Source organism: Ostrea edulis, chromosome 7, assembly GCF_947568905.1.
Source record: "Ostrea edulis chromosome 7, xbOstEdul1.1, whole genome shotgun sequence".
In the NCBI taxonomy this organism is placed as follows: domain Eukaryota; kingdom Metazoa; phylum Mollusca; class Bivalvia; order Ostreida; family Ostreidae; genus Ostrea; species Ostrea edulis.
This window is the reverse complement of record NC_079170.1, coordinates 34,247,512-34,264,179: the sequence shown is the minus strand read 5'-3', so window position 1 is coordinate 34,264,179 and position 16,668 is coordinate 34,247,512. Positions and strand designations below refer to the sequence as shown.

Below are 16,668 nucleotides of genomic sequence, written 5' to 3'. Positions count from 1 at the left end.
TCTGATATCATTTTTCTTGATGTTCTGAGAAACAGAAAATCACTGAATTACTAATATTTTAACTTTGGTATCGCAAACATTGATATCTCGAATACCATGGATATGTCAAAGTGAAGTGGAAGTCTTGACAATCTAATTAAAATCAAATCTTTGCTTTCCATTACGATGGAGAAGGATCTAACTGACGGCATTGTGTTTGAGGTCATGTTATTTTACCTTTCATACTTGACCAATCAAATGACGGCTTTTGCCAACACGAAAGTTTTGCTGTTATATTTGAACATCCTTGGTATTTATCATATGAATGTCAATAATTCCTGATAAGCATGGGAGATGCTAGTGGCCATGAGCGATGTTATAATGTCACAGAAAATATAATGATAATGGATGTATAATGTCTAATATCTTCCTTTAACGCTGATATTTGGAATTCGTTTAAAGGAATGGAATGAGATTAATGTCTCGTGGTTGAGATTTGTAATGCGAGAGAATGAGTTTAGTATTCTCTTGGCCATGATATATGTAATCAAGAAACGATGGTGTTCCAACTCTGTAAATATCATATTGCTTGACACCTGTGCATTATATTTTTTAATCATAAAACAGTACTAGTTGTGTAAATGAACAAATTACAACATAATTGACATATACAGTGTACTTGTCACAGCATATTCAAACAGGGAATGGATGTTCCTCGAGAAAAATGGATTGATTCTTAATACTTGATTTCTTGACTGTGACCTCGATAAGTCTTGAGTCAAAATGCAATGGTTACTATATTCATACCTGTTTCTTTCAACAGAACAGACCGGCATTTGAACCCGGGCCCCCTGAATCTCTAGTCAGGTGCTCTACCAACTGACCTATCTGGCCACCGGCAATTGAACCCATCTACCCACCACATTCCTCCCTCCTTAAATATCCTCACACCTTGAAGGTATCTACCCAGGATCTTTTATCCCTTGGCAAGTATTTTCATCTGTCAGTTCCAGGGGCTGGTTTATGGCACCAAATGTAACAGGAAGGGAGAAAATGCAACAGACCAGACCGGGATTCGAACCTGGGCCCCCTGAATCTCTAGTAAGATGTTCTACCAACTGAGCTATCTGGCCACTGGCAATGGAACCCGTCTGACCACCACACATTAAACACTCCTAAATATTTCATTGGTACTGCCTCGATTATTTCCCTTAGAACTCTGAAACTGATATACTATGCACATTGTAAGCACAACATATCAAGATGTTATAAACTTCCTTCTTTTCCGTAACAGCTGATCAGATGATGTTCTTACAAGCGGACATTTGCATGATGTTGCTATTACTTCAAATCCCTTAATGACATCATATAAGCTTGACCCTCGCATACCAGTAACACAAATTAGCAATATAACTAACACAGATGCCGGAACAATGATGTGGATGAAAGTTTAATATTTACAGTCATGTACAAGGTGAGCTTATGTTAATTACGTTGATTAATGTCCGTTTCATTATGTTGCTTTAAATGTGGCTGATGCTTTACTTAATCCCGCTCTCCTGAAAAAGTTAAAAAATACAGGGCTTGTAGTCAACGAGTATATCGATACATTTCTAATTCAATGAAATTTCCATCATTTTTCCATCAATTTCCTATTTATTGTGTCAAATATTAATACAGTTTTCGTACATATAGACTAATCTCGTCAGATTTGTTTTGATTCATACACATCCAATAAATATTTTCAAAACTAAAGGATAATGTTGAAAGTGAGAAATTTTTTTTTCTGAGTATAAAAGTAAGCCTCTGGTATTAGGCTATTATAATGAAAAAGAAAAGAGAAAATGTCTGGTAATTTAAGATAAATACTTACGCTTGCGACAAAAATACATCAAAGTTAATTTTGTCTTCATTTGCTCCCTCAATATTCTCGACAATAGGTGAAACCCCAAGAGTTGTCATGGCTGTAAACAAAATAATAAAATATACATACAGTACATGCGTTTTGATATGCAAGCTGTTTAAAGCAAAACAAACAACAGCAAAAACAGACAACTTTCAACATTCTGATATTACATTGACCTATGACAAGAAAATTTACTTTTTATTTTCAATTTTACCATCCATCTTCTTCATTACTGTATAGCCAGTTTTTTTTTTCATGGGAAACAAATTTGGCGTATTTGGGTACCCAATTACCTTATTTTCATTTATTTATTTATTTTTTATTTTGTATTTATTACTTATTATTATCTTTCATAAATTATTTATTCTTAATGCATGGTTAAAATAGAATCTCTTAGGGTATGAGTTAGCTTTACTATTTGTCAACGTTATTGGGTTAACTCGTTCCACATGAGATTAATTAAGTTTATTGTTTTTCATTTCGGACATTTTGGATCAGCTCTTTGGACGAATAAGGCATGTCCTAATTCGCTCCACTTTTAACATTGATTGGCAAGCCTAAAGACCAAAAAACATGTAGTCTGCGTTGTAAATACGTTTGTAGATTAGTGTAGTTGTAGTGCTAGATGTATTTATATGTAGTTTTTGTTATTATGCTCTGTTGATATTGGCCACCCGTCCCGAAAATTTGACAATCTGGTTGTTCGTGTCGTTGGTCATTTTAGTGCTTTGTATTATATATATATATATATACACATTTATTGAAAATAACCACTTTTCTATATCATTGTCTTAAACTTATCAAAATTCAATTTACAGTAACCTTTGCACCATTAAAGCTAGTCCGAAATATTTGACGTTTTCCTGATCGTGCGGTAAATATCAAAATCATAAAAAAAGCCAGGAAAACATCAGATATTTCGGACTACATTTAAGCTAGTATAATGTCCTGCGGCAAGACGAGCTGAGGGACAATAACACTATTATGATATTCTGATGATATAATCGCTGCACCTTCTTGGTACTGTTGCAGTGTGATAAATCCCCGGTTGGTTGGGTCCAGCATGTTGTAAACTGACTGAATGTTCGTATCATCAAAGAGACAGGGATAATCGTGTTTAGTTGCTCTAGATCTCTGAAGTTTTTCGAGCAAATCTATCATGTACTTCTTAGGATTCTCTGAAATAACAAAGATTTTACATATACATGTATTAAATTACAATTCCGTTCTCTGAGTCTCAAAGTCAAACTATTAGACAGTGGCCATATTTTTTTTTAACAGTTTGATTATAAATGTACATCAAAAGTTAAAAAAAAAACCCACCAAATATGCTACATCTACGAAGTAAATGCTATTTGCATAAGTTACATATTAACCCCCCCCCCCCTTTCCCCCATACCATAACACTTGTTAAAAAATACTGAATTGATCTTACCAGGTCTTTTGTAAATAAGCTGTGCAGTCATGTTATTAAAAAGTTCCAGAACACGATGCTGTTCAAGGTATTCCCTGGCTTCGACATCTCGGCCAACAGAACTCGCACTCGTTGTGGACGACATCTTTGATTACTTAAATGTCATGGCAACATCGAGAAAATTTGGATGAAATAATGAAATAAACAACAATTATTTTAAAAAAAAATCAAGTTAATTAATAGCGTCTCATTTTAATGATTAAGACGAAAATTAATGGTTTATAAAATATTTTTAATTTTCTACCTTTGTTATTATATCCGGGCTATCAAAACATGGCGACGCGCACAGACTAAAGATAGCATTTTCAAGTGTGGTTCAAAACCATTTTATACGGAACCACAGTGGATTAAAAAGCTGAAATATACCTGAATATTGAGAGGATGCCAATTGTTTAAGTCAGCAAGTCACCACATTCCACTGCCTTTATTGATTGGGTCTGTTTTGATGCACGGTGTATTTTTTATTCCGAAATGCCTCGACCACCAACTTTTCATATCTGTAAACGAATATTGAAAACATTGGAAATTCCGAGATTTGTCTTACGATATTTTTTGATGATGATTAGAGGCGAGACACAGGAGATTGTATCTTGAATATTTAAAAATTTTTGAAATCATTAGCGCTTCATGAAAAATATGCCGGTCTGAAGAATTGCAGTTCATTCCCTCATGTTTTTCAAAACCGAAATTAACCTTTTAAACTTACATTCTACTTTTATTTCTGTCGGACTTTCCAGTCGTTAAAATGGACCTGCTCAACTATATTTTTCAAGATCCACACGCACATTGTTCATTTGACCGCCGCGGTGGCCTAGTGGTTAGAGCGTTCACACCGCATGCGGAAGGCCGGGATTCGAATCCCGGCCGCGACAGACCTAAGTCGTTAAAACAGGTAGTGACAGTGCCATTGCCAAATGCTTGGCATCAGGTGTGAATGTCACTGGTCCTCAGAGATGACCTTAAAAACGGATGTCGCGTGTCACAGTATGTGTGGCATGCTAAAGATCCCTCACTGCTCAAAGGCCGTGAGCGCCGAGCAAAGGCCTAAATTTGAAGCCCCTCACCGGTCTTGGTGACATCTCCATATGAGTGAAAAATTCTCGAGAGAGACGTTAAGCAAGATACAATCAATCAATCATTTCTGCGTAACATTTAAATGAGGAAATGGCTTTCAAGTACAATTAACAATTTTATCAAGGTATCAAGACAAAAATGTTAAAGAAGTAAATATTATACAATATTCAACTTTACCTACGTGTTTATTTAAGTGTTTCTAATCACAGATTGTGACAATGTCGTATCCAGTGGAGCATAAAACAGTGTTTGTTCTGGACAAGGGTCCACTATTTGCTCGATCCTGTAAACAAAGCATTGAGTATGATGTCATGTCTAAGACAAAAACGCCAGGAATCATTCCAGCGGCACCAATCACGAAGTCGATGTGGACTTGCAACGTGGAAACCATGATTGAGTACATGAGAATTGTGTTCGACATATTTCCTTGCAGACGGTTGGTAAGTGGTGGATCAATTCTGCATTTTAAATGAATTGAGAAATTCCATTGTGTAACAGGGTTGAAAACTCAATGAAATTATGAGCCTGTCAAAAGGCTGGCTACACTCAAAAGTTGCCAGTCACAGGGCTGGCTACACTCAAAGGTTGCCAGTCACAAGAATGGCTACACTCAAAAAGGTTGCCAGTCACAGGGCTGACTACACTCAAAAGTTGCCAGCCCTCTTCAAAATGTGCCTGTTCTGATTTTCCATTTTATGATTTATTTTTACACAAATGAATTTTCCAATAAAGCTTATTTGTGACGTTTGTTATCAAAATTAGTAACAGGTTATTTTGCAAGAGATTTGGTGAGGTTGCTCTGTGTGTGACATTCATTTGATTCAGAAGATGCTTTTATTCAGTTAGAAATGCGAACATTGATATAGAATTTAAGCAGGTTGAGTTGAATATACTAACTAATAAAGGAAGGTTGGATTAATTACTATCATAGCTAGCAAGAGGATCTGCTCATGTGAGCTAAAAGGAGGAGAGCTCCTCCTTTTAGCTCACATGAGCAGAAAGCTCAAGTGAGCTTTTCTGATCACTTCTTGTCCGGTGTACGTCTGTCTGTCCGTCTGCAAACTTTTAACATTCTTTACTTCCTCTTGAGAATCACAGAGGTAATTTTAGCCAGACTTGCCACAAAGCATACTTGGGTAAAGAGGATTCAAATTTGTTCAAATGAAGTGCCATGCCCTTTTTGAGGTGGAGATACATGTAATTAAGAATTAGTGAAAATTTTGTGGCATCTTTTCAAGAACCATTTCTTTTCAAGAACCATTTGACAAATTTCATTTAAACTTGGCACAAATCATCCTTGGGTAAAGGGTTCAAGTTTGCTCAAATGAAGAGCAATGTTCCCTCCAAAGGGGAGATAATTAAGAAAAAGCAAAAATAGGGTGGGGTAATTTAAAAATCAACTCAAGATCCACTGGGCCAGAAAAGTTGAAATTTACATGAAAGCTTCCTAACATATTGCATATTCTAGTTGTTTTTTTTTAAATCATGGCCCCCGAGGGTAGGATTGGGCCACAGTAGGGGTAGGGGTCAAATTTTTTTTCATGGGGATATATAGGATGAATGATGAATCTTTAAAATATCTTCTCAAAAACAACAGGGCCATGATTACTCATTGATATGCAAGTATTCCCAGGTAGTGCAGATTCAAATGTGTTCCAATTGTGGTCCTTGGGGGTAGTGTGGGGGCACAATAGGGAATCAAAGTTTTACATGGGAATATATAGGAGGCATTTCCCTCTAATAACAGCATAGCTGCAAATCTGTAGGTCTCTGGGAAAATATTGGGACAGGCTAGAGAGCTACAGATCCACCCTTTACAAAAACCTTAGATTTGTGGTGCAGAAAAAAATGTGCACAGTTGAGGCCTTATATCGCTGTATTCATGCATCACCATCTCAAAAACCTAATGTAAAAAGTTCCTTACATATTTCCCTTGTATGCTTTTCCCTAAACGTACCTTCAGATATTCATCAAAGCCCCATGTGACCCAGTAACTAGCAGCTAATAACAGCAGGGCTGTGGATACTCATATTGATAATTGGAAGCATCTCCAGGTAGTGCAGATTAAACTTTATTCAAATCATGGGGGCAACATTTTACATGGGGTTATATAGGTTAAATCTAAAGACAATCATCTTCTCAAGAACAACGGCCATTATTAGTCAAATTATGCCAGCATCTTCAGGTACTGCAAATTCAAATTTGTTTAAATCAGGGACCTCAGATTTCCATAATTGGAGATCAGAGATTGATATGGGAATACACAGGTAATATATATTAGAACACATTCTTTTCAAGAGCAGCAGGGCCACACTAAATCATATCCAAATGCGGAGGTGTTCCTATGTTGTAGAGATTGAAGGTTTTTTTTATGCCCCTGTGACTAATGGGGGAAGGGGTGCATATTGTTTTCATCCTCTCTGTCTGCAACTTCCCCTAGCTTTTGAATGGTGAGTGATAGAGCTCTCTCATATTTCACATGTGGATTCCTTGTGAGAGGACCTTTATTTTGGTACCAGAGGTTTTTTTTTTAACATTGTGACCTTGACCTTTGAGTTTGACTTACTTTATTTACCTTAAAGAAAGCCAATGCTGGACAACATCTCATGAACTATTTAAGGTAGGGCTTTCATATTTTGTACATGTATATATATTCCTTATGGCAAAAAATTTCATTTGATGCCATGATGTTTGACCTCTTGACCTTGGAGTTTGACTCAATCTTCAAAACTTTAATTGAAACATTAACCTTGCACATAACTTTTAAATGGTGAGTGATACATCTTTCATATTTGATGTATGCATTCCTTGTGACAGAACCTTCCTTATAGCACCAATGTTTTTGACTTGTAAGGATCTCTAGATTGGCAGATCTTTAGGCTGGCAGGGTATCTAATCTGGCAGGATCTCTAGGCTGTCAGGATCTCTAGACTGACAGGATCTTTAAGCTGGCAGAATCTCTTGGCTGACAGGATATTTAGGCTGGCAGGTTCTCTGATCTAACAAGATCTCTAGGCTGGCATGGTCTCTAGGCTGACAGGATCTCTTGACTGGCAGGATCTCTAGGCTGACAGGATATCAAGTCTGGTTGGATCTCTAAACTGACAGGATCTCTAAACTGACAGGATCTTTAAGCTGGCAGGATTTCTAGGTTGACAGAATCTTTAAGCTGGCAGGATCTCTAGGCTGACAGGATCTCTAGTCTAACAGGATCTCTAGGCTGTCAGGATCTTTAAGCTGGCAGGATCTCTAGGCTGACAGAATCTCTAGACTAACAGGATCTCTAGACTGGCAGGATCTCTAGACTGACAGGATCTTTAAGCTGGCAGGATCTCTAAACTGACAGGATCTCTAGGCTGACAGGAACTCTAGACTGACAGGATCTTTAAGCTGGCAGGATCTCTAAGCTGTCAGGATCTCTAGGCTGGCAGTAGGGTATACAAATATTGGTAATGACTGCCAGCAGCGTTTGTCAGTAACATGTGGTTGTCCAAGCTCTCTCTGAATAACAGCTATTAGTACTTTACTACCCTACTGTCGCCTTACAGAGTTCTGGATGAATGTGAAATGGTCCTACTGCGTAAGTTGTCCTGGTGCTTTTGAATGCGCATTTTGATGGATCCGCTGGTTAATTAAGGATAATCACACATGATCAACCCTTGTGTTTGACATGGCAACTTCTTAAGAATAAGATTAACTGAAATGACTTTTTTTAGTCTTTGACATACTGTAAATGTATTACATTTGGCTGTGTATTCTATTTAGCGCCTTTGACGGAACGCAGCTTCCGCTAAATCAAGTACGTCGCTAAATGCTATCCGTAAATCTAGATGTTTAAAGTAATTCAGGAATGCGCTAAATCAAATCTACGCTAACTTGTTGAAAAAACGATTTCCGCCAAATATCGTACACGCCAAATATAATACGTTTACAGTAATTTCTAGTATTTTTTCCATCTGTTTAGAAAAAAAACTGAGTAAAGGTATATCGATTGATAGTAGACTGGTGTGTTCTGTAGGCTCAGCTGTAAAAACTTTCTTTATGGATGTTGAACTTGACCCTTGATTTTGACCAAATGGGGTCAAATGAAAATTGATGTATGACAAAAAAGAGGTAAAATATGACTAGAAGTTTCCCATTTCATTGACAGCATACGTACATGTTAAACAGTCTCAAAACACTAGATGATGTAGAGATCGAGTCATTTAAAATAACTTGATTTATAACTGATTGATTGTTTGTTCCATGTCCCGTTGCCTGCTGTGACATGGAACCTCTGTTTTTAAGGTAATATCTGAAAGACCCATGAATCTCACTTTTAGATGCTGAGCGTTTGGCAAAGGAGCAATCACTACCTATTTTAACATCTTAGGTTTGACGCTGCCATGGCATGGGCTGCTCGTGCCTCGAACTCATGACCTCCTAGTTAAGAAGCGAATGCTCTAGACTACCACTGAACTACTGCAACTGGCAGCATAACTGGTGAAAACTGGCAATGTCTGATGTAGTTGCCCAATTTAAAACACCAATTCGCAAGTCCAGCAAAATTATTTGTTGTCTACTCAAGATTAATTTTTAGAAGACAGCTAAAAAGTTCAGTGACATTTGGTTGAGACAAATCAAATGTTAAAAAATATCAGAGACTGAATTAGAAAACTGCTAGGAAGTCCTGCCATAAAACTACATGGAAAAAATTATTTTGACATACACACATTAAGAATGGTGAATTTATCATTAATTTGACATCAATTGATGGCCCTAGGGGGATGAAGTTGGCAGCTACAAGTTGGGATTACTTCTCCCCAATAAAGTGGTTGTTTGATGAGCCCTCCTTTGCATTAAAAATGTGAAGGAAAATTATCAAAGAAGACAAACTTTAAAAAAAATTTTGTCTGTAAAATTAGTTTTTTGTCTGTTTGGACCGAAAGACTTGAAATTTTGTACAATACTTCAATGCCATTTGCAGATGTGCATATAGTGTAGGGACAGGAGGATCCAATTGTTATCCTTTAAGTTATAGTGGATCTGAGGAGTGGAGGGTGTAAAATAGTTTGTGAACACCTATGTGGCTTATTGGAGTTCATAATGTCTATGTTTCTGCTCATGCTTTCTCTTCCATACCATGCAGTACATTAAGAGGAGGAGGTTTCATTTGCAGCACTTCCAATTTGGGGAGCTGGGGAGACATTTGTTTTTCATAAAAAGAATCTCTTTAGTTACAATTGTTTGATTTCAGATCCGAGTGGTAGTTGGTGACGAAACACTGAGCGTATGGCAGCAGAAAGATCAAAATATACAACAGGTAATACTAAACATCCACAACATCATAGCACATAAATGTAGGTAACAAAGTTCTATAGGTAAGAGGAATCCCAATATGCCTCTGTGTTTTCTTTATGTATCAGAATCCTGTTGTAGATTTTTAGTTTAAAATTAGATGATTTCAGTGAGAATATTTCTTATTAATTACACATGTATAATTACCTGTAGGTACAAGCGGGCTAATTTGATCTCCGCCGATAATTGAGCATAGATCACCAGAAGAAAAGGAACAGTACCTACTTTGTGAATATTGAGATAAAATTTCTCTAAATGCTAAATTCTCGGTGAACCGGCCACCCCCTTCAAACCGGCCATTTTTTTTTTTGGTCCGAGAGCCAACCGATTTAGAGAAGTTTCACTCTAATCACAACACACACAATGCATATTAGGATAGTTTTAGAGGTGTACAGTAGTTTTCATTTGATGCCGGTATTATGTTATCCTGATTTTGGCAGGTGATGCTAGCACTAGGTCAAGTTGGACCCCCGGGGCCGAAGACGAAGGATGAGGAGAATGTGATTCGGGGTCTGACTGAGGCAGTACGGGCGCTGTGTGACCCCACAGACCTGCAGCAGGAAATTGACCGTGACGTCATACAAAACAAGGGGAGGATCATTTGTCTCACAGCCGTGAAGAGGTGAGGCTCAGATGAAAAATCACGAACTGCATCAATTTCAAATGTTTAAACATTTTTATAATGTCACCTGTTGTCAAGTAATGTTTCACGTTGCTAGATAGTGTCACTCTGGAGGGTGTGGCTTTTATCCCCACAGGGAAACATGATTTTAGCTCACTTGAGCTTTCTTTGGCTCAAGTGAGCTTTTCGGATCAAAATTTGTATGTTGTTGTCGTTGGCGATGTTGGCGTAAATTTTCACATTGTCTGAATAACTGTCTACCCAGTACAGTAATTTCTGAATAACTGTCTACCCAGTACATTAATCTCTGAATAACTGTCTACCCAGTACATTAATCTCTGAATAAATATCCACCCAGTACAGTAATTTCTGAATAACTGTCTACCCAGTACATTAATCTATGAATAACTGTCTACCCACTACATTTATCTCTGAATAACTGTCTACCCAGTACAGTAATCTCTGAATAATTGTCTACCCAGTACAGTAATCTCTGAATAACTGTCTACCCAGTACAGTAATATCTGAATAACTGTCTACCCAGTACATTAATCTCAGAATAACTGTCTACCCAGTACATTAATCTCTGAATAATTGTCTACCCAGTACAGTAATCTCTGAATAACTGTCTACCCAGTACAGTAATCTCTGAATAACTGTCTACCCAGTACATTAATCTCTGAATAACTGTCTACCCAGTACATCAATCTTTGAATAACTGTCTACCCAGTACAGTAATCTCTGAATAATTGTCTACCCAGTACAGTAATCTCTGAATAACTGTCTACCCAGTACAGTAATCTCTGAATAACTGTCTACCCAGTACATTAATCTTTGAATAACTGTCTACCTAGTACATTAATCTCAGAATAACTGTCTACCCAGTACATTAATCTCTGAATAACTGTCTACCCAGTACATTAATCTCTGAATAACTGTCTACCCAGTACAGTAATCTCTGAATAACTGTCTACCCAGTACATTAAACTCTGAATAACTGTCTACCCAGTACAGTAATCTCTGAATAACTGTCTACCCAGTACAGTAATCTCTGAATAACTGTCTACCCAGTACATTAATCTTTAAATAACTGTCTACCTAGTACATTAATCTCAGAATAACTGTCTACCCAGTATAGTAATCTCTGAATAACTGTCTACCCAGTACATTAATCTCTGAATAACTGTCTACCCAGTACAGTAATCTCTGAATAACTGTCTACCCAGTACATTAATCTCTGAATAACTGTCTACCCAGTACAGTAATCTCTGAATAATTGTCTACCCAGTACAGTAATCTCTGAATAACTGTCTACCCAGTACAGTAATCTCTGAATAACTGTCTACCCACTACATTAATCTCTGAATAATTGTCTACCCAATACATTAATATCTCAATATCTACCCAGTACAGTAATCTCTGAATAACTGTGTTGCCAGTCATTGTATCTAATACAAATGTTGCTCTAAAGGTTATGAAGAAGGTTTGCTACTTTTCAGGGAGATACATGTAAGAATCGTCTAATATGGCTGCTGTGACTTTAATTTATTGAGATAAATTTTACTTCTTCTCCAGACCAGCTGCATGCAAACTCATCATACCAGACACAAATTTTGTTCTAGTTGTCTCATCTGAGTGTTATTACTTTCTGAAACGATGAAAATTCCAATATGGCTACCATGACTTTTGATCATGATTGTATGACACATTTCTTGCCCAGAACAGCTGCCTAGTCATGTGACCCACTTCACTGTTTTAGTGGTCTTTCAGTAATGTTGGTAGTTTTAACTTAAAAGCAATTCCAATTTTATTTTGACCTCTATTTCTATTGATTGCCAAAGAGAAATTGACCTCAGTCTTCAGAATAATTGCGTTGTAGCTCAATGGTTCCACAGACGTCGCCCTGTGGACTAATCTGAATACACTGATTCACCGACACAGAAATCACCCCTTTCTCTAAACCTGTTGCTTGCCAAGTTATTTTTTGTTTTACCTGTTATTTGATCCAGACAAGCAGTTTTGGTAGTCTCGAATTAACAAGAATATACAGGGTCTAGGTAAGGTCGAGTTTTGTTGTGTAAGAAATATACCGGATCTAGCCGAGGTCGAGTTTTGTTGTGTAAGAAATATACCGGATCTAGCCGAGGTCGAGTTTTGTTGTGTAAGAAATATACCGGATCTAGCCGAGGTCGAGTTTTGTTGTGTAAAAAGTATACCGGATCTAGCTGAGGTATAGTTTTGTTGTGTAAAAAGTATACCGGATCTAGTTTTGTTGTGTAAAAAGTATACTGGATCTAGCCGAGGTCGAGTTTTGTTGTGTAAAAAGTATACCGGATCTACCCGAGGTCTAGTTTTGTTGTGTAAGTCGGGGTGTATAATGTAGGACTACCAAGAGATTGCAGTAAACTACAGTCAGGGTAAAATATATAGTGAAGCATTAAACACTTACTACATCATTTGTTCCAAATGAAATGACAGAAAACTGATTTTATGCCTTTTAATAGAAGATTGGAGGACTTTTTGTTTTTGTCTTGTTTGTCTGTCAATCCACCAGAAACTTAATCTTGCTTGTAACTTTTGAATGCTGTGAGATAGGGCTCTCATATTTCATATGTGCATTCCTTTGTGGGAAGACCTTTCTTTTGGTATCAATATTTTGACCTTGTGACATTGACCATGGGGTATGATATACTTTTAAGAAAAGTTTACTAGTATACAATATCACCTAAACTATCCGAGATAGAGCTTTCAGATTTTGTATATAGATTTATCATGACAAGGTCTTTCATCTGATACCATGATCTGTAACCCTTTATTAGATATTTCATATTTTCTTGAAATATTTTTTTTGTTTTCTGTTGCCATTTTTCATAGACATTTTGTTTTGATTTTGTCAGTGAGAGTCAGATGAGAGCTTTTGAGGAGTGTGTCAGTGATGCCATACTGCAACATAACCAGCTGGCTGAGGACTCGGAGAGGTAGGACAGAATACACAAAATAGACGCAAACATAAATAGAAAACAAACATAAATAGTCAACAAACACAAATAGACAACAAACACAAATAGTCAACAAACACAAATAGACAACAAACACAAATAGTCAACAAACACAAATAGAAACAGACACAAATAGACAACAAACACAAATAGACAACAAACACAAATAGACAACAAACACAAATAGACAACAAACATAAATAGTCAACAAACACAAATAGACAACAAACACAAATAGTCAACAAACACAAATAGACAACAAACACAAATAGTCAACAAACACAAATAGAAACAGACATAAATAGACAACAAACACAAATAGACAACAAACATAAATAGACAACAAACACAAATAGACAACAAACACAAATAGTCAACAAACACAAATAGACAACAAACACAAATAGTCAACAAACACAAATAGTCAACAAACACAAATAGACAACAAACACAAATAGCCAACAAACACAAATATACAACAAACACAAATAGACAACAAACACAAATAGACAACAAACATAAATAGTCAACAAACACAAATAGACAACAAACACAAATAGTCAACAGACACAAATAGTCAACAAACACAAATAGAAACAGACACAAATAGACAACAAACACAGTAACTGTATATTTATTGCAGTTATCATCATATAACTACGTGTATTTACTGATGTCTATTATTGATAACACTATATCTGTGTCTGTATAACAGCTCTCATTGTAGAACTGTAGTGGTTATCAGTGTGTATTTGTTTACTTACAGCGGTTATTGTATTACAGTCACATGTGCTTAATCATGAATTTTGCTGATACATGTATATATGAAATTCACTAACTTCTTTCTGAATCAGTATATCTATAAAACAATAATTCGAAAGCCCTAATTGATAATTTTGCCAAATTGTCTGTGAGTTTGGTTAAAGAATTATTAACTGCAGCAGCACAGGAAGTGAGGCATTGCTGTGACTGTTCGTTCTGCGGACTTCACAGAATCCTGCTGATACCATTGTGTAAATATGTACTGGGAGACCCTCAGGCAATCAGGTTGTGTATTTGTTTAAAGTTTATGGGCACACATGGATTTCGTGTTAGCGGACATCAGAAATGGAGAGTGACTTCTACAGAAACATTGGCTGTTATATGCTGTCTCTCATCACTGGGAAACATCAGATCTGGGCAATATACCGATTGTACAAGGGGTGGAGGGGGATCTGGGTATTTTCAAGAACTTTCGCTTCACAAGGAAACTGTAAATGATTTATGACTTACAATCTGATACAAATTCATACATAGACACAAATTAAAAAAGAAAAAAACCCAAACAAAAACAATGGAGAGGATAATATACTTGTAGTAAAGGAATTCTCTGATGATTGATCAGTACAAAAAAAAAAAATGTTGTTTTCCCCGATCAGCCTTCTCGAGCCCTGGAAAAAACCCTAAGTGATGTCTATTACCAAACAATGGTGGATATTGAATTTATTGAAAATAAAAGACCTAAATTTAGCTCTGAGCCAGTCAGCTTTACATGCTGCTGTGACATTTTGACATGCTCTTCATTTTCCCGCCAGAATAAGATGATATTTTAGATAGCAGACTATAAAGATCTATAGTGGGTATTTGATTACCAGCTGTTTGTGAAACACCAGGCAATCAAATTCCAAATAGATTGGCTACATTCATAACGGATGAATAAAAGCTAATAAAATATTATTGACTTCATATAGAGGGTAACTAAATTGTATTGACCATTGGCCATTTAGATTGTTACATATGTAGGGACTTTGACCTGGACTTCAATTCTCAAATAGAGATGAAAGAAAATATTAATTTTCAAAGGAGGGGTTACGTTTTTTTTTTTTACATGGATATATCTATGAATTTAAATCCTCCATGGACGAAAGAAACTGGCCTACAATAATGAAAAGAAATCTCCACAAATAACTCTCCTTCAAACAAATCTCCACAAACAAATCTCCACAAATTAGTCCCCACAAACAAATCTCCACAAACAAATCCCCACAAACAAATCTCCACAAAGAAATACCCACAAACAAATCCACACAAACAAATCTCCCCATAAACTAATCCCTACAAACCAATCCCCACAAACAAATCTCCCTGTAAACTAATCCCCCACAAACCAATCCCCACAAACTAATCTCCACAAACAAGTCTCCACAAACAATTAAGTCTCCACAAAGGTTCTTAAAGAGCAAAAATGAATAATAAGTTTTGTTTACTGATTGAATAATGGTGGATAATTGGTAATGGTCAGACAATATATTTCTTGATTGCATTATGTAATAGAGGTCTGGATTCCTAAGCCAAAAAAAAAAAAAAATAGTGCCAGGAGCAAAACTGAAGGTTAATCAGGTGACTGTAAACATACACCATATATTTTGACCTTCTAATCAAAAGTGATATTTCTTTATATTGACTCAATATTTTACATGTGCTGGATATATTCTCTTAACCTTCATGCACTCTCCCTACTGTACCTGATAGTCAGACTAGAGTACAACACAGGGAACCTGTTATTTATTTGGTTAGAGTTTAATGTTTATATCATGTAATGTTGACCCAAGGTCATTTTGATAAGGTCATGGTCTGGTGCACCCAAAAACAAAGTACTTTAATAATAAGAGAATGGTTGTTTACCTCTAATAACTTTGTGAATGGAAAAAAAAGGTAGGCTAAGCAGAGCTTTTATGCCTGTGGTGTTTCACAGATTCCTAACCATTAAACAGCCATAGTCAAAGTGTGTATGTGGTATGAAGCCTTTTAGCTCTGAAACCTCTGTGTGTTAACGTTTCTCCTGCTGGTATCTACTGATTTTTAATGACCATAAAGAGGTTGTTATTGTTCCGGGTCATGATCGGTACACTGCTTGACCGCTGATTAACAGTACATTGGGAAAGGTAATTTCACCCTCCCGGTCAGTGCTCATGCACTGCAATACTGCTTGACCGCTGCATGATTAACAGTACATTGGTAAGGGTAATTTCACCCTCCCGGTCAGTGCTCATGCACTGCTATACTGCTTGACCACTGATTAACAGTACATTGGTAAGGGTAATTTCACCCTCCCGGTCAGTGCTCATGCACTGCAATACTGCTTGACCGCTGATTAAAAGTACATGGTGTGGGTTATGTCACCTTCCCAGGCAGTACTGACATGCACTGCAATGAACACTACTTCAGAGGTTGTAGACCCTTAAACTGCGGGGGTGTGTGTTGGTGGGGGGGGGGGGGTAGATTCATGGAACTTACC

At 36.8% G+C, this 16,668-nt stretch overlaps 2 protein-coding genes across 2 annotated transcripts in view; one reads left to right on the top strand and one right to left on the bottom strand.

Moving 5' to 3' along the window:
* Positions 1–1,411: 1,411 nt before the first annotated feature.
* LOC125654051 (EF-hand calcium-binding domain-containing protein 10-like) lies at positions 1,412–3,474 on the bottom strand. Its single transcript, XM_048883802.2, has 4 exons — positions 3,321–3,474; positions 2,899–3,063; positions 1,853–1,943; positions 1,412–1,538 (listed from the first exon to the last, which is right to left on the bottom strand). The coding sequence occupies exons 1-4, from the start codon at positions 3,442–3,444 to the stop codon at positions 1,493–1,495; spliced, it is 426 nt and encodes a 141-aa protein (XP_048739759.2). The 5' UTR covers positions 3,445–3,474; the 3' UTR covers positions 1,412–1,492.
* A 139-nt stretch (positions 3,475–3,613) lies between these two features.
* LOC125655411 (integrator complex subunit 13-like) overlaps positions 3,614–16,668 on the top strand; it is a 68,367-nt gene continuing 55,312 nt past the window's right edge. Inside the window, exons 1-5 of the mRNA XM_048885685.2 lie at positions 3,614–3,794; positions 4,643–4,873; positions 9,670–9,735; positions 10,211–10,392; positions 13,290–13,370. Coding sequence (XP_048741642.2) covers positions 4,652–4,873; positions 9,670–9,735; positions 10,211–10,392; positions 13,290–13,370 — 551 coding nt within the window. The 5' untranslated portion in view covers positions 3,614–3,794; positions 4,643–4,651. The remainder of the gene's footprint in view (positions 3,795–4,642; positions 4,874–9,669; positions 9,736–10,210; positions 10,393–13,289; positions 13,371–16,668) is intronic.

What these genes read in the sequence shown, in the direction of transcription:
- LOC125654051 (XM_048883802.2), bottom strand. Translation starts at nt 3,444, where the DNA reads ATGTCGTCCACAACGAGTGCGAGTTCTGTTGGCCGAGATGTCGAAGCC. An exon ending in ACTGCAACAGTACCAAGAAG is followed by an intron (nt 1,944 to 2,898) that starts GTGCAGCGATTA and finishes TTTTGTTTACAG; the next exon opens with CCATGACAACTCTTGGGGTT. An exon ending in GATGTATTTTTGTCGCAAGC is followed by an intron (nt 1,539 to 1,852) that starts GTAAGTATTTAT and finishes TAACTTTTTCAG; the next exon opens with GAGAGCGGGATTAAGTAAAG.